This window comes from Ascaphus truei, chromosome 6, assembly GCF_040206685.1.
Source record: "Ascaphus truei isolate aAscTru1 chromosome 6, aAscTru1.hap1, whole genome shotgun sequence".
In the NCBI taxonomy this organism is placed as follows: domain Eukaryota; kingdom Metazoa; phylum Chordata; class Amphibia; order Anura; family Ascaphidae; genus Ascaphus; species Ascaphus truei.
The window spans coordinates 120465406-120487761 of record NC_134488.1 but is presented as its reverse complement, the minus strand read 5'-3'; the positions used below and the strand labels follow the sequence as shown (position 1 = coordinate 120487761).

Sequence of the window (22356 nt, the reverse complement as noted above, 5' to 3'; positions counted from 1 at the left end):
GCGTGTGTGTGGGTGGGTAAGAGAGAGAGCGTGTATGTGGGTGGGTAAGAGAGAGAGAGAGAGAGCGTGTGTGGGTGGGTAAGAGAGAGAGAGAGCGAGTGTGTGGGTTAGAGAGAGAGAGAGAGAGCGAGAGTGTGGGTGGGTTAGAGAGAGAGAGCGAGAGCGTGTGTGTGGGTGGGTAAGAGATGGGTAAGAGAGAGAGAAAGAGAGCGTGTGTGGGTGGGTAAGAGAGAGAGCGTGTGTGTGATTGGGTAAGAGAGAGAGCAAGAGCGTGTGTGTGGGTGGGTAAGAGAGAGAGCGTGTGTGTGGGTGGGTAAGAGAGAGAGAGAGCATGTGTGTGGGTGGGTAAGAGAGAGAGAGAGCGTGTGTGTGGGTGGGTAAGAGAGAGAGAAAGAGAGAGTGTGTGTGGGTGGGTAAGAGAGAGAGTGTGTGTGTGGGTGGGTAAGAGAGAGCGAGAGCGTGTGTGTGGGTGGGTAAGAGAGAAAGAGAGTGTGTGTGTGTGGGTGGGTAAGAGAGAGAGAGAGAGAGAGAGAGCGTGTGTGTGGGTAAGAGAGAGAGAGAGAGCGAGAGCGTGTGTGGGTGGGTAAGAGAGAGAGAGCGAGAGCGTGTGTGTGGGTAAGAGAGAGAGCATGTGTGTGGGTGGGTAAGAGAGAGAGAGCGTGTGTGTGGGTGGGTAAGAGAGAGAGAGCGTGTGTGGGTGGGTAAGAGAGAGAGAGCGTGTGTGGGTGGGTAAGAGAGAGAGAGCGCGTGTGTGTGGGTGGGTAAGAGAGAGAGCGTGTATGTGGGTGGGTAAGAGAGAGAGAGAGAGAGCGTGTGTGGGTGGGTAAGAGAGAGAGAGAGCGAGTGTGTGGGTTAGAGAGAGAGAGAGAGAGCGAGAGCGTGTGTGTGGGTAAGAGAGAGAGAGAGCCAGAGCGTGTGTGGGTGGGTAAGAGAGAGAGAGAGAGAGCGCTTGTGGGTGGGTAAGAGAGAGAGAGCGTGTGTGTTGGTAAGAGAGAGAGAGCGTGTGTGTTGGTAAGAGAGAGAGAGAGCGCTTGTGTGTGGGTGGGTAAGAGAGAGAGAGAGCGTGTGTGTGGGTGGGTAAGAGAGAGAGAGCGTGTGTGTGGGTGGGTAAGAGAGAGAGAGCGTGTGGGTGGGTAAGAGAGAGAGGGTGTGTGTGGGTGGGTAAGAGAGAGAGAGGGAGAGAGAGAGCGTGTGTGTGGGTGGGTAAGAGAGAGAGAGAGAGCGAGAGTGTGGGTGGTTTAGAGAGAGAGAGAGAGAGAGAGAGAGAGGGTGCGAGAGCGTGTATGTGGGTGGATAAGAGAGAGAGCGAGAGCGTGTGTGTGGGTGGGTAAGAGATGGGTAAGAGAGAGAGAGTGTGTGTGTGGGTGGGTAAGAGAGAGAGCGTGTGTGGGTGGGTAAGAGAGAGAGAGCGTGTGTGTGGGTGGGTAAGAGAGAGAGAGAGAGAGAGAGCGTGTGTGGGTGGGTAAGAGAGAGAGAGAGCGCGAGAGTGTGGGTGGGTTAGAGAGAGAGAGAGAGAGAGCGAGAGCGTGTGTGTGGGTAAGAGAGAGAGAGAGAGAGTGTGTGTGTGTGTGTGTGGGTGGGTAAGCCACCAAAAAACATAGATTGTAAGCTCCACGGGGACCTGTGCCTGCAAAATGTCTCTGTAAAACACAACGTAAAACTAGCAGCGCTATACAAGAACATGCTATTATTATTATTATTATTAAGGGCATCCCTTTCACACCAGGCCAGACTAGGGTAATGTCACCTTTAACCTTTCTGTTTCATGATGTAGCGATTCAGATATACATCTCTATAACATCTTGATTACTGGAGAGAGAAAAGTAAAAAAAAAGTCCATAGGTTTTTTTTCTGCATAATGATCTAATTCTTATCCCTGGGGTTGAAATCAACGTGGTTCAGCTTCGGAGACCCACTGCTTTAAACCAGGGGGGGGAGGGGCCTTTAAAAAAATATTTTCTATCATACCAATGGTGCTTTAAGGTAGAGTGCATCACACCCATACTGCACGTACCTGGAGAGCACAGAGGCCTCGCTCCCGTCAGACAGCAATTTGTGCATCTCTTGGACTGTATCAGCCACACGCTCCGACAGCTCCTGGGCGTGATGCTGCACGAGACGCCACTGAGAGGAGACCTTCACCGAGGCTGCCCACCCTTCCTGAGAACACGGGGAGGAAGACGCACGGTGACACACAGCCATCCCTTACATACAGCCGTGATGGGCAGTCTGTGACCCCCGGGGAGTCAACGTGTGGCCATTTAAGCATGTTTAAGGTTTTATATACAGTACATTGATTTTATATTCATAGTGACATACAATTTTAGGTTGAATAGAGACGCCCTTCCACGGAGTTGGGCCACTGTTAAATTCTAACTGGGTGAGACACGCGCCATATACTTATAGTTACATTGATCCATAGGAAGTTAAACTAAAAACACCAGTGATACATTTGCCAATTAGGTCTCACAAGAGGAATACAGAATGTCTTCCTGACTTCAGTAATGGCAATCAGATGTCTCCCTGGATCAATACTCTTCCTTTTCTTAAACATGTCTACTATAGCTGCCATCACAGTCCCCATGGATTGTAAATTCCCAATTTTCACTGCCCTTACTGCACAGAAACCTATCTCGTTTCCTCTACTCTTAGGGGCGATTACTTCTACTGCTGTTTTTGTAGACAAAGCTGTGCACTATGCTGTACTCTCAAAGTTTTATAGCGCCACTGAAAAATGTAGATATGGCATAAAACTTGATGCATACATTTAGCCCTGTGTGGTATGTGAGGGTAGCACATCATCATTGCATTAGCACAGGGGTGGGTAACTCAGGTCCTCAAGGGTCACACAACAGGTCAGGTATTCATAATATATCCCTGCTTCAGCACAGGTGGCTCAATCGAACACTGCACCACCTGTGCTGAAGCAGGGATATCCCTTTGTGTACCCCACACATTGGTGGCCCACCCCTGCATTAGCGTGTACAAGTGTGCAGGGCACACGCAGATCCCACGCCGTGCCACGGAACATGGAGAGGAAATAGTGAGACCGTGCTATCTTACATAGAGGTTGTCTGTCTCGCAGCCTTTCCCACACAGAGTGCAGGGTAAAAATGACATACTGACCTGTATAAGATTGTTGAAGGAAGGCAGAGCGCCTGCAGGAGCATGAGGCGCACTCTCATGGCGAGACCTAAGGCAGGGAGAGAGTGGCAAATGTACCTCAACATTTTACAGTTACACTCCGTGGCACTTTCACATGCACGTACACTCCCCTCTGCGCGCATGGACACCCCTCCCCTCTGCGCGCACGGACGCCCCTCCCTGCGCACGGACGCCCCTCCCCCTCTGCCCACAACTGCAGCTACTCATCAAGGGGAGGTCTCTGAGCAACACACACATAGAGGCCATTTCCTATACACCGGAGAAAAAGACACCCTGTGTGTTTTTATTAGTGAAACTAATGCCAATGACAATATCTTATAGTACATGGAAGTGTTACTGAACACAGCTGCAAACAGTGTCTCTCCATGTGAGCCGTGTCCTTCGGCTTTGCACTGACACTGCATTATTACATGAGGAGTTCACCCTGCTCACCTTGTCTCGCGGGATGTCTTAGAGTGATCTTTCTGCTCCTGAATATCCAGAGAGGTCTCGGAAACATCGCAGGCTGTTTCTGACTGGTCCACAGCAAGAGATGACCGCAGTTGTCTCAGTTCCTGTGTGTTCTCCAGAGCAAGACGTTCCAGTGCTGACAGGACGTGATTGGGGGGGTGAGAGGCCAGGACTTTCTGCAGAATGAGAACAGAGCACTGTTAACATCTTCACTCACAGAGAACTTCACCGCCCAGCGCTGCCGTGCATCGCCCAGGGCAGCCATGCATCGCAGGCCTCTCTGGCAGCCATGCATAGCCCAGGGCAGCCGTGCATCGCAGGCCTCTCTGGCAGCCGTGCACCGCCCAGGGCAGCCGTGCATCGCAGGCCTCTCTGGCAGCCGTGCACCGCCCAAGGCAGCCGTGCATCGCAGGCCTCTCTGGCAGCCGTGCACCGCCCAGGGCAGCCGTGCATCGCAGGCCTCTCTGGCAGCCGTGCACCGCCCAGGGCAGCCGTGCATCGCAGGCCTCTCTGGCAGCCACGCATAGCCCAAGGCAGCCATGCATCGCAGGCCTCTCTGCCAGCCACGCACCGCCTGGGGCAGCCGTGCATCGCAGGCCTCTCTGGCAGCCGTGCACCGCAGGCCTCTCTGGCAACCGTGCACCGCCCAGGGCAGCCATGCATCGCAGGCCTCTCTGGCAGCCACGCATAGCCCAGGGCAGCTGTGCATCGCAGGCCTCTCTGGCAGCCGTGCATCGCAGGCCTCTCTGGCAGCCGTGCATCGCAGGCCTCTCTGGCAGCCGTGCACCGCAGGCCTCTCTGGCAGCCGTGCACCGCAGGCCTCTCTGGCAGTCGTGCATCGCAGGCCTCTCTGGCAGCCGTGCATCGCAGGCCTCTCTGGCAGCCGTGCATCGCAGGCCTCTCTGGCAGCCGTGCATCGCAGGTCTCTCTGGCAGCCGTGCATCGCAGGCCTCTCTGGCAGCCGTGCACCGCAGGCCTCTCTGGCAGCCGTGCACCGCAGGCCTCTCTGGCAGCCGTGCACCGCAGGCCTCTCTGGCAGTCGTGCATCGCAGGCCTCTCTGGCAGCCGTGCATCGCAGGCCTCTCTGGCAGCCGTGCATCGCAGGCCTCTCTGGCAGCCGTGCATCGCAGGCCTCTCTGGCAGCCGTGCATCGCAGGCCTCTCTGGCAGCCGTGCATCGCAGGCCTCTCTGGCAGCCGTGCACCGCAGGCCTCTCTGGCAGCCGTGCATCGCAGGCCTCTCTGGCAGCCACGCATAGCCCAGGGCAGCTGTGCATCGCAGGCCTCTCTGGCAGCCGTGCATCGCAGGCCTCTCTGGCAGCCGTGCATCGCAGGCCTCTCTGGCAGCCACGCATAGCCCAGGGCAGCTGTGCATCGCAGGCCTCTCTGGCAGCCGTGCATCGCAGGCCTCTCTGGCAGCCGTGCATCGCAGGCCTCTCTGGCAGCCGTGCACCGCAGGCCTCTCTGGCAGCCGTGCACCGCAGGCCTCTCTGGCAGCCGTGCACCGCAGGCCTCTCTGGCAGCCGTGCACCGCAGGCCTCTCTGGCAGCCGTGCACCGCAGGCCTCTCTGGCAGTCGTGCATCGCAGGCCTCTCTGGCAGCCGTGCATCGCAGGCCTCTCTGGCAGCCGTGCATCGCAGGCCTCTCTGGCAGCCGTGCATCGCAGGCCTCTCTGGCAGCCGTGCATCGCAGGCCTCTCTGGCAGCCGTGCATCGCAGGCCTCTCTGGCAGCCGTGCATCGCAGGCCTCTCTGGCAGCCGTGCATCGCAGGCCTCTCTGGCAGCCGTGCATCGCAGGCCTCTCTGGCAGCCGTGCACCGCAGGCCTCTCTGGCAGTCGTGCATCGCAGGCCTCTCTGGCAGCCGTGCATCGCAGGCCTCTCTGGCAGCCGTGCATCGCAGGCCTCTCTGGCAGCCGTGCATCGCAGGCCTCTCTGGCAGCCGTGCATCGCAGGCCTCTCTGGCAGCCGTGCATCGCAGGCCTCTCTGGCAGCCGTGCATCGCAGGCCTCTCTGGCAGCCGTGCATCGCAGGCCTCTCTGGCAGCCGTGCATCGCAGGCCTCTCTGGCAGCCGTGCATCGCAGGCCTCTCTGGCAGAAAAACTAGCTGAATACCAACAACATAGCCATGATGTCATGATGGCGTTAGACCCCATGACATGGTGACTAGGCCACGGGAAACGCAAAGGATTAAAGCAGCAGTCGGGATTGCGGCTTTAAAGCAGCGGTCCTCGCGGCTTTATTTCCTTCTTTATTAGGTTTGGAGCAGGGGGTCTCTGGAGCTGAACCACAATGATTTCAGCTTCGGGGACCTCAAAAGGGGTATATATCTCGTAGGGGCCCTTGTTGGGTTCACAATATGGCGGATTAAATGTCTGGCGGCACGCAGGCCAACAGGAACCAGTGACATCATATTTTCCAGTTTCCTATTGGCCCACATGACCAGGACATGCAAACAGCGCAGCGATACCGGCCCCCTTTACAGAGGAACGTATCTGTGGAAGCAGGGGGTCCCCGGAGCTGGAATTAACACGCTTCAGCTTTGGAGACCCCCCTGCTTCAATCCTATTTAATAAAAAATAAAGGAGCACTCCTTGCAGCTGTTTTAAGTATGAAAAAAGTGTGTGCGCCCCGAGCACGAGCATTTTAAGTGACACGTCTTTGTCTTTGTTCACAGAAATTTTAATTTGTGATGGTTTTAATTAAAAATCAAAACACAATTTCAGTGACAAAACGCAAAGAAGTGTGACTTAGAATGCGCGTGCACAGCACCGCCCCCCCCCGTTTTAGTTATTTGCACTTCTATATTTATAGTACCTGTGAATTCCTAGTGTGTGTCTGTGTGGTGTTTCCGTGTCTCCAAGTGTGGCAGGGTTGGTGCGCACCGAGCCGGCGGCTACTACACATGCGCGTGGGGGAAGGTGATTTGTGCCAGCAAAATGTTTGTAGGTGCAAGCAAAGAAGTTTCACAAAATATGTCCTATTAAGAGTTTATTTCCTCTCTTATGCAACGGCACGGTATTTTGTCTCAAAAATGACTTTTTGTGGCTTTGCAGTGTCTTGATTAAGTGTGTGCACTGCATGATTTCCAAGAACAACAACCTCCAGCGGTGATCGGAACGGTTTGGCTTCCTGTGGCTTTTCAATTGAACTTTTTGGAGTCGCTTGCGTGTTACTTTTAGATCAGTCACATGACTCACCTCCCCCATGCTCAGCCACTGCTTGTGCGACAATACGCGCAGATCCTCCCCGCCACCTCTGGGGAGAGACAGACGCGTGGAAAAAAAGACAGTCAGAGAGAGCAGGAGAAGACACACAGGAGGAGAGAGAGAGAGAGGACTTTTAAACTCACTGCAAAGAGCCAGAGACGGCGTCGTCATGAAGGGAACGCAAAAAACGGAAACGCATCTGGCAAACCTCTCTCACATCGTGCTAGCCGGGGAACAGGAGGGGTCCCAGGAGGAGAGAGGGAGAAGAGTAATAATGTAACAATCTCACAACAACAAAATCAGTGCGAGAAGCAGCAAGAAAAATAAAAGCAAACGGCGGAGAACATGGTGCGCCCCCCACGGGTAGAGAGAGAGAGGACAGTGGAAAAGGGACACACAATTGGACATGTACACGCCTCGTACCAGTACTTCTGGTTCCAGGGTGGGGAATGAGCAGGCAGCTGAGCTGGGATCCACAGCACCAAACATCACCTCCCTCTGCGATGCCCTGCAGTGGCAGCACCAAAAACATTATTACCACCCCTCACTAATTCCTCAAGCACCTGGAAACATTTACCTGCGCTGGGACACACTGTTGTATTCCTGCAGTTTATATAAACCAAAGACGTTTGTATGCCAACTATATAAAAAATTCCATACAATTATAAAAATAAAAAGTAAAATGATTATATATCTATCTATATATCTATATTCACAAATACAATGTTATAATAGAAAAAAACACCAAAAAGGCAAAAAAAAATACAAATAGGACTATTAGACTGCCCGCTTGTAATTAGTAAAAAAGGGGCCTGGAAATAGCCCGGTTCCAGGTGCTGCTGTCCTTGTATCTACAATGGCAGGAGTGGCCAACTTCAGTCCTCGAGGGCCACCAACAGGTCAGGTTTTAAGCATATCCCTGCTTCAGCACCCTTGCTGAAGCAGGGATATCCCTAAACCCTGGCATGTTGGTGGCAACCCCTGATCTACAGTATACAGGCATCCCCCGCATTAACGTACGCAATGGGACCGGAGCATGTATGTAACACAGGCATACCCCGCATTAACGTACGCAATGGGACCGGAGCATGTATGTAAAGCGAAAATGTACTTAAAGTGAAGCACTCTTTTCCCACTTATTGATGCATGTACTGTACTGCAATCGTCATATACGTGCATAACTGATGTAAATAACGCATGTGTAACAGGCTCTATAGTCTCCCCGCTTGCGCACAGCTTCGGTACAGGTAGGGAGCCGGTATTGCTGTTCAGGACGTGCTGACAGGCGCATGCGTGAGCTGCCGTTTGCCTATTGAGCGAGATGTACTTACTCGCGAGTGTACTTAAAGTGAGTGTCCTTAAACCGGGGTATGCCTGTATACATTTCAAGACTTGTAGCAAGGTTCACTTCATCAGAAAGGCAGCAGCACACACATGGAAATGCGCTCACATGTACACGAGTAGGCACATTATCCTCTGTGCGGTTACTCCCGGAAGACTCCAGCAGTGGCTGCGATGACCCAGGAAACCCTTTCACCTATGTTGCTGCTGTTGCTGCAGTCCGGGCACGCTGCAGTTTTGTAATCCCCGCCTGCCGCTTGTGCACTGCATATATTCACGGAACCATGGTACATACATATAGCATAGACACAAATTAGCTCTGTGACCTCAACGTTCCCAGGATACCTCGTTTTAGTTGCCAAAGTGGACACTCAAGATAAGAAAATGCCCACCACATCTATTAATTGTATGCTGTTAAATGAAAACTAGCCACGCACATGGTGACCCCACAACAGGGTCAGGCTGGGCGTTACTCCGGAGATGGAGGTCGGAGTGCTGCGGTTTGTGCGGCTCGCAAGCAGGGGGTGGTGCGCCTCCAGGTCTCTGCTGCTCACTTCCGCGTTCCATCCTCCGTGGTTCGACGTCTGCGCGCAATGACATCAAACCTCCGGATCGTGCTTGCCAGGCTGCCAGAGTCAACGCGTTTCGCTTCGTTAGGAGTCAATGTCAGACACTGGATGGTTTCTTTTATACAGTCTCCATTACCCAATCAAAAACACAATATCAGGGCCTGCCTACTTCTACAGTTTGTTAATTGAGCGCTCTGAATGAGTACTAATGGGCACCGGAGTCTGCAAGTAGACCTAGCATAAGGTCTATACGAATATTACATCCAGTGTCTGACATTGGCTCCTGATGAAGCGAATCGCGTTGAGTCTGGCAAGCACGATCCGGAGGTGTGACGTCATTACGCGCAGACGTCGAACCACTGAGCTAGGAAAAAGGAAACCTGACCGTACAATGCCCTGTTGTGGGGTCACCATGTGCGTGGCTAGTTTTCATTTAGCTGCATACTCTAATACAGTGTGACCGCCTGCACCATCCCGTTTCCCTTTCTTTTTTGGTGTTTTTTCCCGTATCTGCTTGAGAAATCCATCTCAGATATTACTACACTCAAGTCCAACACTTCCAGTCAGACTCCTACTTGGGATCAAGGCATATTTATTTCTATGTCAATGTGAGTGTAACTTATGAAGGTTTTTTTCCCATTAGCCCCAATTGTTATAGAGTTGCACTATTGTGTTTAATCTGCTTTTTCTGCTCTGACCGATTATCTGTGCTCCCCACTTTTCTGCATCATTAATATCACATGTATTACCGGATTATCCAAGCACAATTATGTATAACCAGTCTGCTTTCAAAGTAAGCCATGCATCCTGAATGTGAATACGCTCAGTCATTAATCCCATTACAGAGAGCTCCCTCACCTGCTGATCTCCTGCAGCTGCTCACAGCGGTACTGAATCTGCACGTTACTCTCTCGCAGGGCCTCGCACTCGCGCTCCCTCTTCTTGTTGAAAGCCTGAAGCAGCAGAGAGCGGCGGCAAAGATCCTGTGCCCTCTCATTGTTCAACTCTAACCAATAGGAGAGTGTTAGCAAGAAACCTCGCGCTCCATCCTGTCTAACGCACATTACAGTTACTGTCTGAATCCCCGCGGTCCCATCTGCAATTGGAGCGCTTTGCAATATTCACAACTCGTCACGCACTGCGCGTCATGTACTCCGTTGATCGCATACATGGGCTTCTAATACTGATTTACAGAGGTCTCACTGCAGGACATTTTGGCGAGGAGGAGATCACCCGCATTAAGGCTTCTTACCATTTGGGGTGAGCAAACAAGACTGACAGCCCCCCCCTGCACCCGTCTTGTTTGCTGAACCCAAATGATAAGAATCCTGTATGCGGATCTCCTCCTCCTCGTCACAGAACCAGGGGTATATACAGTGCCGGATTTCTCATTAGGCCCAGGCCTAGGGCGGCAAAAATGTCCGCCCTCATACTTTTAACGCGCGTTCGGGCCTGATGGCGACGTCACTTAGCTGTTGCGGCCGCCTCCTTACCTGTCGTCATCCTCCTCCTGAACTGCAGTGTCAAATGACGCCGCCAACGCGACGGCACACGGCGCCCTGTTGCCATGGCAATGCGACATCGCAGTGTCAAACGACGTCATGCCGTGTGACGGCACGCTGATGACGTCGCTGCGGTTCGGAAGGAGGGGGGGCGGCAGCAAGGAGGCGACCGCAACAGCCAAGATTTTCAAATCCGCTGCTGCAATTAGGGAAGGGGACAAGAGTGCTAAAAACAGTAACATGCACCTTCAGCTCCCAGTTACAATGTTTAATCCTCATCTCCATGTGAAACTGTCACAAATTAATTTAAATACATAATAAGGTACATTATTAAATCTAGCCCTGTCATTAGTTTTCTTTGGTCCGGCAGAACTTTTAAGCCTTGGGCTAGCAAAGAGCAGCGCATTGCAAACCCCTCTTTCAGCAGAGCGGATCAGGACATTATGTTTTCCTGGAATTAAAATTAAATGTATGTAGATATATAGGGTATACTAAAGAAAACATAAAACTAAAGGGTAGGACATGCTGGAGGTAAGATACTAAGTTAAACACACAGGCTACTTGGGGTGGAGGGGGATAGTTACTTAAATAAAAAACAAAAAAAAGCATCAATATAAACACAGTAATAGAAGCGTTTAACCTTCCACTGACAGAATCCAGCAGTGCACCTTTACAGGCACCCGGCAGTGAGAGAGGGTTTTTTATTTTTATTTTGTTTCAAATTTTTTTTTATTATATATTTTTATTATATATATGCGCACTGCCCTGAGGAAGGTCCCGTTGGGAGGACCGAAACGTTGGCGGCCTTGTGTTACTGAATACACTTTTTTGATACCATACCTGCAGTGTGCTGTCTCTTTTTGGCTATCAGGATCCCCTGGTCTCCATTTGTCTACATACTCCTTATGGGACAAGCATCTGCCTCCTGCTACAAAACCGTGAGTGCCAATCTCCATACCTAACTCTCATATATATATATATATATATATATATATATATATATATATATATATATATATATATATATATATATATTTGAATTCCATGGTTTTACATATCAGGACATAATAACAATCATCTGTTCCTTAGCAGGTCTAAAAATTAGGTAAATGCAACCTCAGATGAACAACACATGACATATTAAACCGTGTCATGATTTATTTAACAAAAATAAAGCCAAAATGGAAAAGCTATGTGTGAAAAATTTTTGTTAAATAAATCATGACGCGGTGTAATATATGTCATGTGTTGTTCATCTGAGGTTGTATTTACCTAATTTTTAGACCTGCTAAGGAACAGATGATTGTTATTATGTCCTGATATGTAAAACCATAGAATTCAAAGAGGGTGTACTTTCTTTTTTACATGATAGATAGATAGATAGATAGATAGATAGATAGATAGATAGATAGATAGATAGATATATAGTGTCAGTATAAAATTACTCTTGAAACTTTGGACATTTCCTCTTGTTTTCAGTCGTGCCCTTTGTTTTATTTTTTAATGTTTTCTTTAGTGTTAAACACATTATTTCTTTATATTTATCATCTTTAGACAGCACTGGGCTACAGGGAGAGCTCTATTTTCCCCTCCTGGACACTTTCAAACGCTTTTATATATCTTGTATAGAGCGGCAGATTTAAAAAATAAAAGCAGCATTGGAAAGGGCAAGAAGAGATCCATTAAAGTCATTTTTTTTTTTAAAGGCAAGAAAAATGGAGATCTGTGCAGATTGCCCCTTTAAAAGAACCCTTCAATTACCTGGTTTAACATGAAAATTTGTCCTCCCCCACGGCCCCATGTCTCACCTTGGCTGAGAACCTTGCCTTCTTACTGCCCCGTGTTTGGCCAAAGGGTTTAACTAAATAACCAAGTAATTATTATTATTATTGAAGTATTTAAACGTTATACTTATTACCATATATGTTTTGTCAATTGGATGTAGCATTGGGCACCCCTGTCTTTTGTTGTATACATTTGCCACACCCAGTAGCACTCTTTTTTGACATAAATATATATTCATGATGTGGTGGGTGTAGGAGTTTGAGCTAGCTGGGAATGTGTGTTGCCCCGTGTCTCACCTTGGCTGAGAACCTCACCTCACTGCCCCATGTCTCACCTTGGCTGAGAACTTCACCTCACTGCCCCGTGTCTCACCTTGGCTGAGAACCTCACCTCACTGCCCCGTGTCTCACCTTGGCTGAGAACCTCACCTCACTGCCCCGTGTCTCCCCTTGGCTAAGAACCTCACCGCCCCGTGTCTCACCTTGGCTGAGAACTTCACCTCACTGCCCCGTGTCTCACCTTGGCTGAGAACCTCACCTCCCTGCCCTGTGTCTCACCTTGGCTGAGAACCTCGTGCTCGGCACTCTGGGTTTGCTCCTGCAGTTGTTGCAGTTCTGTGCGCAGCTCCAAAATCTCCCTGCACAGCTGTTTTCTGCGCTGCTGCTCCTCCTCCTCGGTGGACTTCTGTGCCTGGAGGTCAAGGAGAGACAAGATCAGTCACTGCAACACCCCATGCTACCGACGGGATCCCCTACCCCTCAACACTACTACTACCACCCATAGGGGGTTATTAAATTGTCATTGTGCCGACCAGGCCCCGATTGCCACTATTGCAGTTTATTGAATAATACCCCAGAGTGATACACCCTACTCATGCTTACATCTCCATGTAGCAAGTAAAGCTCCTCATCACAGGAATCCTAAACATGTGGTGCTCCCGTAGGAGCTTGTATTAAATGATCAATCTAAACTCACTACATAGGAAACAAAAACGTTATCCATGATTTCATGCTAGATCTATCCAATTAACTAACATCAAATATACACAAATATTGAATTCCAACTAACAGTCTGGTGGATTTGAAGCTGGAAAACCCAAAGAAAAAAATAGCATTAAACCCATATTGTATATAACAGTCTGCTGCCTGTATTCTGATATGGTGTCAGGAACATTTTGTCCTGCAGAACTGGTGACGTCTCAGCCGTTTCTTCAGGTGAAGAATATCTGCGATTTTGCAATACTGACACAATACGCCAGATACTGCAGTGTTACATTCTCCGGAGCTTGACTTCAATGCCTAAAACCCACAACCCATCTCCAACCCAACTACAAAATCACCTCGATAAAGAGACCCTAACCATGTGTCTCCACCCCTCACGTGCTCCATATACCCAATGATATAGACACCCTATGATTCCAATTCCCCCATGGCGGAAAGTCACTCACCTCTGACTGCTGAAGCTGTTGATACCTGGGGCCAGAGTCAAGGAGAAAGAACACAAGTATGGACTGAGCTTGCACTTAACGCCCTCCTACAAGGACCCCAGCTATAGATATACACGAGAGGTGGAATACTGCAGCAGCACTGCAAGACTGATGTCAATTATTTCCAAGGACACAGTGTGATAATGATCCAGGTTGTGTACACCCATATGTTGGCCTGTTACAAAATAATAAGAAAAATAATAGTATGATCGGATTATTATCACCCTGTTGATCTGGAGATATTTGGCAGACATGCTACAACAGGGGTTCTTAATTCCAGACCTCAAGACCCCACAACAGGTCAGGTTAACGATATCCCTGCTTCAGCACAGGTGGCTCAATCAGAGGCTCAGTCCTCGACTCAGCCACCTGTGCTGAAGCTGGGATATTTTAAAACCTGACCTGTTGAGGGGTCTTGAGGACTGGGCGTTGAAAACCCCCAGTAATAAACAATTAAAAACCTATTTCTCCACTGACCAAACATTTTAGACATCGTTTATTAATATAGACTTGTTCGAATTATATTTTCTTCCGGTGTAAAGCACACTGGAGGTTTCATATGAAATATAGAGTTACTATATGAAAATATAAAATAAAATCTGGCCTATGAATGGGAAGAGATTGTAAGGGACTCGTGATATCGGGCTTTCGCCAATTGAATGTAGCTACTGAAATCAAGTGTGATTCCGAGCTGCCGTTACCCAGGCTCTGTACGTGCGGTGTGATTCCGAGCTGCCGTTACCCAGGCTCTGTACGTGCGGTGTGATTCCGAGCTGCCGTTACCCAGGCTCTGTACGTGCGGTGTGATTCCGAGCTGCCGTTACCCAGGCTCTGTACGTGCGGTGTGATTCCGAGCTGCCGTTACCCAGGCTCTGTACGTGCGGTGTGATTCCGAGCTGCCGTTACCCAGGCTCTGTACGTGCGGTGTGATTCCGAGCTGCCGTTACCCAGGCTCTGTACGTGCGGTGTGATTCCGAGCTGCCGTTACCCAGGCTCTGTACGTGCGGTGTGATTCCGAGCTGCCGTTACCCAGGCTATGTACGTGCCGTGTGATTCCGAGTTGCCGTTACCCAGGATCTGTACGTGCGGTGTGATTCCGAGCTGCCGTTACCCAGGCTCTGTACGTGCGGTGTGATTCCGAGCTGCCGTTACCCAGGCTCTGTACGTGCGGTGTGATTCCGAGCTGCCGTTACCCAGGCTCTGTACGTGCGGTGTGATTCCGAGCTGCCGTTACCCAGGCTCTGTACGTGCCGTGTGATTCCGAGTTGCCGTTACCCAGGCTCTGTACGTGCGGTGTGATTCCGAGCTGCCGTTACCCAGGCTCTGTACGTGCGGTGTGATTCCGAGCTGCAGTTACCCAGGATCTGTACGTGCGGTGTGATTCCGAGCTGCCGTTACCCAGGCTCTGTACGTGCGGTGTGATTCCGAGCTGCCGTTACCCAGGCTCTGTACGTGCGGTGTGATTCCGAGCTGCCGTTACCCAGGCTCTGTACGTGCGGTGTGATTCCGAGCTGCCGTTACCCAGGCTCTGTACGTGCGGTGTGATTCCGAGCTGCCGTTACCCAGGCTCTGTACGTGCGGTGTGATTCCGAGCTGCCGTTACCCAGGCTCTGTACGTGCGGTGTGATTCCGAGCTGCCGTTACCCAGGCTCTGTACGTGCGGTGTGATTCCGAGCTGCCGTTACCCAGGCTCTGTACGTGCGGTGTGATTCCGAGCTGCCGTTACCCAGGCTCTGTACGTGCGGTGTGATTCCGAGCTGCCGTTACCCAGGCTCTGTACGTGCGGTGTGATTCCGAGCTGCCGTTACCCAAGCTCTGTACGTGCGGTGTGATTCCGAGCTGCCGTTACCCAGGCTCTGTACGTGCCGTGTGATTCCGAGCTGCCGTTACTCAGGCTCTGTACGTGCGGTGTGATTCCGAGCTGCCGTTACCCAGGCTCTGTACGTGCGGTGTGATTCCGAGCTGCCGTTACCCAGGCTCTGTACGTGCGGTGTGATTCCGAGCTGCCGTTACCCAGGCTCTGTACGTGCCGTGTGATTCCGAGCTGCCGTTACCCAGGCTCTGTACGTGCCGTGTGATTCCGAGCTGCCGTTACCCAGGCTCTGTACGTGCCGTGTGATTCCGAGCTGCCGTTACCCAGGCTCTGTACGTGCCGTGTGATTCCGAGCTGCCGTTACCCAGGCTCTGTACGTGCGGTGTGATTCCGAGCGGCCGTTACCCAGGCTCTGTACGTGCTGTGTGATTCCGAGCTGCCGTTACCCAGGCTCTGTACGTGCTGTGTGATTCCGAGCTGCCGTTACCCAGGCTCTGTACGTGCGGTGTGATTCCGAGCTGCCATTACCCAGGCTCTGTACGTGCGGTGTGATTCCGAGCTGCCGTTACCCAGGCTCTGTACGTGCGGTGTGATTCCGAGCTGCCGTTACCCAGGCTCTGTACGTGCGGTGTGATTCCGAGCTGCCGTTACCCAGGCTCTGTACGTGCGGTGTGATTCCGAGCTGCCGTTACCCAGGCTCTGTACGTGCGGTGTGATTCCGAGCTGCCGTTACCCAGGCTCTGTACGTGCCGTGTGATTCCGAGCTGCCGTTACACGGGCTCTGTACGTGCCGTGTGATTCCGAGCTGCCGTTACCCAGGCTCTGTACGTGCCGTGTGATTCCGAGCTGCCGTTACCCAGGCTCTGTATGTGCGGTGTGATTCCGAGCTGCCGTTACCCAGGCTCTGTACGTGCGGTGTGATTCCGAGCTGCCGTTACCCAGGCTCTGTATGTGCGGTGATTCCGAGCTGCCGTTACCCAGGCTGTGTACGTGCCGTGTGATTCCGAGCTGCCGTTACCCAGGCTCTGTACGTGCCGTGTGATTCCGAGCTGCCGTTAACCAGGCTCTGTACGTGCCGTGTGATTCCGAGCTGCCGTTACCCAGGCTGTGTACGTGCCGTGTGATTCCGAGCTGCCGTTACCCAGGCTCTGTACGTGCGGTGTGATTCCGAGCTGCCGTTACCCAGGCTCTGTACGTGCGGTGTGATTCCGAGCTGCCGTTACCCAGGCTCTGTACGTGCCGTGTGATTCCGAGCTGCCGTTACCCAGGCTCTGTACGTGCCGTGTGATTCCGAGCTGCCGTTACCCAGGCTCTGTACGTGCCGTGTGATTCCGAGCTGCCGTTACCCAGGCTCTGTACGTGCGGTGTGATTCCGAGCTGCCGTTACCCAGGCTCTGTACGTGCGGTGTGATTCCGAGCTGCCGTTACCCAGGCTCTGTACGTGCCGTGTGATTCCGAGCTGCCGTTACCCAGGCTCTGTACGTGCGGTGTGATTCCGAGCTGCCGTTACCCAGGCTCTGTACGTGCGGTGTGATTCCGAGCTGCCGTTAACCAGGCTCTGTACGTGCCGTGTGATTCTGAGCTGCCGTTACCCAGGCTCTGTATGTGCGGTGTGATTCCGAGCTGCCATTACCCAGGCTCTGTACGTGCTGTGTGATTCCGAGCTGCCGTTACCCAGGCTGTGTACGTGCCGTGTGATTCCGAGCTGCCGTTACCCAGGCTCTGTACGTGCGGTGTGATTCCGAGCTGCCGTTACCCAGGCTCTGTACGTGCTGTGCAATCTAGCAGGTGTCGGCTCGAAGGAAATATCCAAGTTCACAATGGATAGGGAGCTTAAATTGATACACCTAATGCACCTATTTGCATGTCATTAATCACAGTTGAGGTCTACAGTTTAATCACTTGACATAAGACAATGGAGTAGAGCAGGTTATGAAACCCAGAGGAAAACATGTAAGGATACTCAGTTGTGTGTCCTTTAGGTTTTAAAGCAGCAATCAGGGCTGCTGGTTTTTAACCTTACCTTCACGGGGAGTCCTCAGGATTTAAATAATTGTATTTTTCCCCCCAGGTGTGATTGCTGTTTTAATGAACCCCAGGAAGCAGCTTCCTAACCCGAGAGCAACTCACTTTGCTGTGAATAGACTATTGGTTGTTTGCCCCAAACACCTGTTCTGGACCATGGGACTGAGGACAGCAGACATAAGAAGTGATGTACGAGTAATCACAAACAGCCTGAATAAGGATACCACAGGAGATTCCCTTCCATCTTCCGCACGTTCCTGTAACAAAATCGAAGGATATGTGGGAGTGACCCAAAGAGATATACTTCCGTCCACTCAGGAAACCCGTCACCCAACAGAATATCCCTCCATCATAAACACACAGCTCAGTGGGATTAACCTTTTCACTGTTAGATGGGTCTGTAGCACTGCAAAGTATCTGGCAGCAAAGGGCTTAAAAATCCAATATATACATGTTGGAAGTGTGTTTTTACACAAGGATGATCCCTCCTTTGTAAAATGGGGTTGTTGGTTCCCTGCTAACACCACTCTCCCGGATCAGGCAGCGATCTCACCTTTGGCTGTACACGTGATGTATGACGAATTTCCAGATGTCTGTACATTGCCCCATACAGTGTCTGAAAAACAGAGACACACGTCAGGACAGTGTAAGCACTCTGCCGCCTGTCTCTCTCATCGATCTCCCTCCTCACCTCTACAGCCTCTCTCTCACTCTACCCCTCCTCACCGCTGCAGCCTCTCCCCCCCCATCCTCCTCTGCAGCTTCTCTCCCCCTCACCTCTGCAGCCTCTCTCCCCCTCACCTCTGCAGCCTCTCTCCCCCTCACCTCTGCAGCCTCTCTCCCCCTCACCGCTGCAGCCTCTCCCCCCCCTCACCTCTCTCTCCCCCCCCATCCTCCTGTGCAGCCTCTCTCCCCCTCACCTGTGCAGCCTCTCTCCCCCTCACCTGTGCAGCCTCTCTCCCCCTCACCTGTGCAGCCTCTCTCCCCCTCACCTGTGCAGCCTCTCTCCCCCTCACCTGTGCAGCCTCTCTCCCCCTCACCTGTGCAGCCTCTCTCCCCCTCACCTGTGCAGCCTCTCTCCCCCTCACCTGCTAGCCTCTCTCCCCCTCACCTCTGCAGCCTCTCTCCCCCTCCCCCTCACCTCTGCAGCATCTCTTCACTTGGCGCTCTCTGCGGTGCAAGCTCCATCTCCTCCACCACCCATCTCCGCAGCTCCTGCGCCAGGTTCCTGCGCTCCATCTCCAGTTACACTGTGGCTGCAGGAAACTGACACAATGCTCCGGTGCCGTCTGCGCTACTTCAAAAAGAAGAACACATTTTCCATCGGTGCTGCATTTCCGAAGCCTTTTCATACCATGTACGTGTTTTTATTATTATAAGGAGGATCTCTAGAGACCGTTTCCTCAGTAATGCTATTTGCCTCTTTAATAAAATCAGCATTGCAGGTTGCATCTAATACTTTTTACTATGGACCATATTTCCTAAACGGTTCTAATTCTTAACACCTTAAATCCAGTTCAGGTGAATGGGACCGTAACCCCCTAGATACCACAGGGGTGAGGAATGCTTTTCAGGCCCCTCAGGACATCAAGGGATTAGCACAGTGTCTCCCACCCTGGGGGTCCTGAAAAGCTAGACATACACACTGGGAGATGCAGACCGTGCCAGAGAATAGAAAGTTTACAAAGTGGCAGGAGAGGGGGTGGAGGGGGGGTTGGGGTTTGAGAGAGGCAGCTTTCCTGCATCAATAAACCAATAATTATATTGCACTATGTGGAATCGCTATTCTCTATGGGATTTTGTGGATGACCAAAACCAAAAAGCGGTGTCCCAAAGGCAAAACAAATACTTTTTGGGGACACTCAGATTACAAAGACTGGGAGCCGCTGGGTGGTGCGAAGGATTAGCAAGATTGTGTAACTTTGGGCACTAATTTAGCCTACTTATATCTTAAAGAGCTGGACTAGGCCACGGCGAGTGGATCCGACGGCTCGCGCCAAATACAAACAACTGGAGGCCATTGCACATGTCCATACATCACGCGTGCATGAGCGCCGAGGCGGCCGATGCGTGGCGAGAAAAACTTGTTTGAATTTGCCACAAGCCGGCCGGATCACATGCGCGGTTCAGCCAATGAGAGCGATCCGCTCTCTCCACGTCCCCTGTTGCGCAACCCTGCAGGCCACGGATCTCCTCAAGTGCCGGCGAACGTGATGTTACGTGCTTGGTCGCGAGCCTACTATGGACCTGGCCTTACCCACAATTTGAATACAATGTAGAAAATACCAACGGCTGCAACCCAAGGCATTTCACAGAAAATACTGAAAAACACTGGAAGTTTGACAGTGAATCGTGCGATTCAAGCGAACAGGATTTCTAAAGAAAAGCATTTTTCGCCCATTTAAGTAATATTAGGTGTTCGTCCCACAATAAGTGAAAACATAACTCAATCTGTGTCATTGCATCTGGTCATTCTGCACATCAACAAGAACAATGAGCCGTTATTACATGAAGTTGGCGGCCCTACCGAGGACATACCCAAACTTTGTCAGCGCCATATTTTATGATCCCTGTATGTAGTGCTCTTTTCTAGGTTGCTGTGACTTTCTTGTTTTTATGAATAGGCAGAACAAAAAACTCATCACTATGTAGTTCTTCTCACCTACAAACGTTTAATCACAACTTTATTTCATATAGCACTTTCCTCCCAATGGGACTCAAAGTGCATATAGGATTATTACAGTCACTGCCCAGATGAGCTTACAATCTATGTTTTTATCTATGTTTTTGGTGCCTGAGGCACAGGGAGATAAAGTGACTTGCCCAGGGTCACAAGGAAGGGACACCGGGAATTGAGAAAAACAAACAATAGCGAAATAACGTATTATTTTTATAATTATTATGCTATTGTTTGTTTTTCTTTTGGAAGAAAATTGTCCACACCTTGAAACAGTTCCTTTTTTTTTTTTTTTAAAGCTGCGGTTCAAGCAATATCCTACATGTGTTTTTTTAAATAAACCAGTTCTGTACTATGAGAAAATAGATATATATATATGTATTCTAATGTAACCAGCATTTTTGTTCCTATAGCAACCATTTCTAAAGTCACACCCCCTTCCCCTTCAGAAACAGCATCACCTTTTTGAGCCCTGCCCTCTCTAGCAGTGAACCAATTGAATCGTGTGCCTGCCTGGTCACATGATCTTCCTCACAGAACTTTGGCTGTCAGTGCAGCAGAAGAGGACCCAAGATGCATTTAGTGAACCCCGAGCTGAATCTTCAGCGATCGATTACAGAAGAACGGATCGATCAGCAACTTAGCTAATCACTTGTCAGTGTGCAGATTGTATATCAATGCACATATTGAATTATTATTTTTTTTAAATGACAACTTGAACTGCAGCTTTATGGGTTTGAGTGGACGTTTTTGATATTGAAATATACTGTACACCTATTACAATGTCACTTTACTGTGCTTATTATTCACTGCAACAATTCTGCTCAATATGTTTTTTTGACCATGTAGTATATTTTATAATTTAATTCATTATTGTGGCACATCACCATATATATTAGATTTATTATCACTGAATATATAATGATGCACTTTATTTACAGGTTAATATTTGGGAGCACCACCCTTGACATTTTTATTTTTGTCGCACCGCGAATTGAAAACCCCCCCAATTCAAACTCAAGTGTCAGTCTGTACTCATCAAGACCCTCCTCCTCACACCTGTACCTGTGCTTATAAAGGAATGATGCGGCAACAGCTACAAGCTCAGAATGACTCAGTCATTACGTAGAAGGGAAAATATTAACACAAATAATAACAATAATAAAAATACTACTACTACTAACAACAAAAATACTAATATAACAATAACAACAACATTAAAGATACTAATAGCAATACTACTACTAATAAAAACATTACTAATAATAAAAATACGAATAATTTTTACAAAGGCACAGTATGTGTAATAAAGTATGTGTAATAAATAAGCCCACGGGCAGACAGTGCACAGACTGGGGGTGTAATAAAGGTGCTGCCCCTGACATGGGGCGGGTCTCTCTGTGCATATTATACCGGTGACCCTGCCAGAGGGGCTAACGCGTACATTATTGGGGAGCTGGCCGCTGATTGCCCCTCCTTTCTCGTTCCCCTCCTCCCCGTCCCCTCTCCTCACCGGCGTTTGTATTTTCCCGCCCTTTGCTCCGGTCCCCGTCCGTTTCTTCCCGCGTCACGTGACGTTGGGGCGCAGGCACCAATAAAGAAAACTTTGCGGTTTCCCCCCCCCCCCCCCCCCGGCTGGCCGGCAGGCGGCGCTCAGAGCTGCGTATCCTAATGAGAGGGACGGGCGTCACGTGTTCCGCACTGAACTACATCGCCCGGCAGCCCTCGCGGTTGGGCGCGCGCAGAACGGACTACATTTCCCGGCAACCCATTTCCCGTGCTCTAACATGTAGAACTACATCTCCCGGCATCCTCTGGTGCATGCAAAAAAAAACCTACAGTACAGTATGCTTAAAGCAGTGTGGGGCTGCATTATTTTTTAGGGATCATCTACACACCATTTAGTGATTGAGAAAGGATTAGGGATGGGGCTGGAGAATTAACTGGGAGTAATGATTAATGTTTTTTTTTCTATGTTTTAAAGCTGAATTATATACTGGAGTGTAATATAAATACATTTCCCATGGCTCAGGGTTTTTGACCCTATTTACCTAAAGAAGACACCACAATTTGTATGTGCTGGAAAAAAGAGACCATTTATTGTGATTGTGGCTCAGGGGCAGAAAGGGTCACCTTGGGGGGGATATTCTAGAAGCTGCGAGAAGTGCATATATCATGCGGAAAGAGCCCTTTAATTTGGCTAGGCTATGCAGGTGAGCAGAGGCCTGCATGGGCTGGGCTAAAGGAGGAGCGGGGGTGGTCGAGCCACCCCTGAGAGACTCATGCAGGAAGGGTGGCGAGGGACGGGGAAACCCCAGCGAGGGGGTGTAAAAGGCATG

General features: G+C 50.4%; 1 protein-coding gene across 3 annotated transcripts in view; it reads right to left on the bottom strand.

The window, feature by feature from the left end:
* HAUS5 (HAUS augmin like complex subunit 5) overlaps nucleotides 1-21658 on the bottom strand; it is a 32369-nt gene extending 10711 nt beyond the window's left edge. For 2 of the 3 annotated variants that reach the window (XM_075606086.1, XM_075606084.1), the window contains exons 1-13: nucleotides 21531-21658; nucleotides 18482-18637; nucleotides 17894-17956; nucleotides 17565-17597; nucleotides 13464-13488; nucleotides 12574-12706; nucleotides 9588-9735; nucleotides 7243-7327; nucleotides 6963-7042; nucleotides 6811-6868; nucleotides 3598-3791; nucleotides 3127-3193; nucleotides 2015-2160 (exon numbers count right to left, since the gene is read on the bottom strand). In XM_075606086.1, the coding sequence (XP_075462201.1) occupies nucleotides 2015-2160; nucleotides 3127-3193; nucleotides 3598-3791; nucleotides 6811-6868; nucleotides 6963-7042; nucleotides 7243-7327; nucleotides 9588-9735; nucleotides 12574-12706; nucleotides 13464-13488; nucleotides 17565-17597; nucleotides 17894-17956; nucleotides 18482-18579 (1130 nt within the window). In that variant the 5' untranslated portion in view covers nucleotides 18580-18637; nucleotides 21531-21658. The remainder of the gene's footprint in view (nucleotides 1-2014; nucleotides 2161-3126; nucleotides 3194-3597; nucleotides 3792-6810; nucleotides 6869-6962; nucleotides 7043-7242; nucleotides 7328-9587; nucleotides 9736-12573; nucleotides 12707-13463; nucleotides 13489-17564; nucleotides 17598-17893; nucleotides 17957-18481; nucleotides 18638-21530) is intronic. The other variant, XM_075606085.1, reaches the window with a different exon arrangement.
* Between the last annotated feature and the right edge of the window lie 698 nt (nucleotides 21659-22356).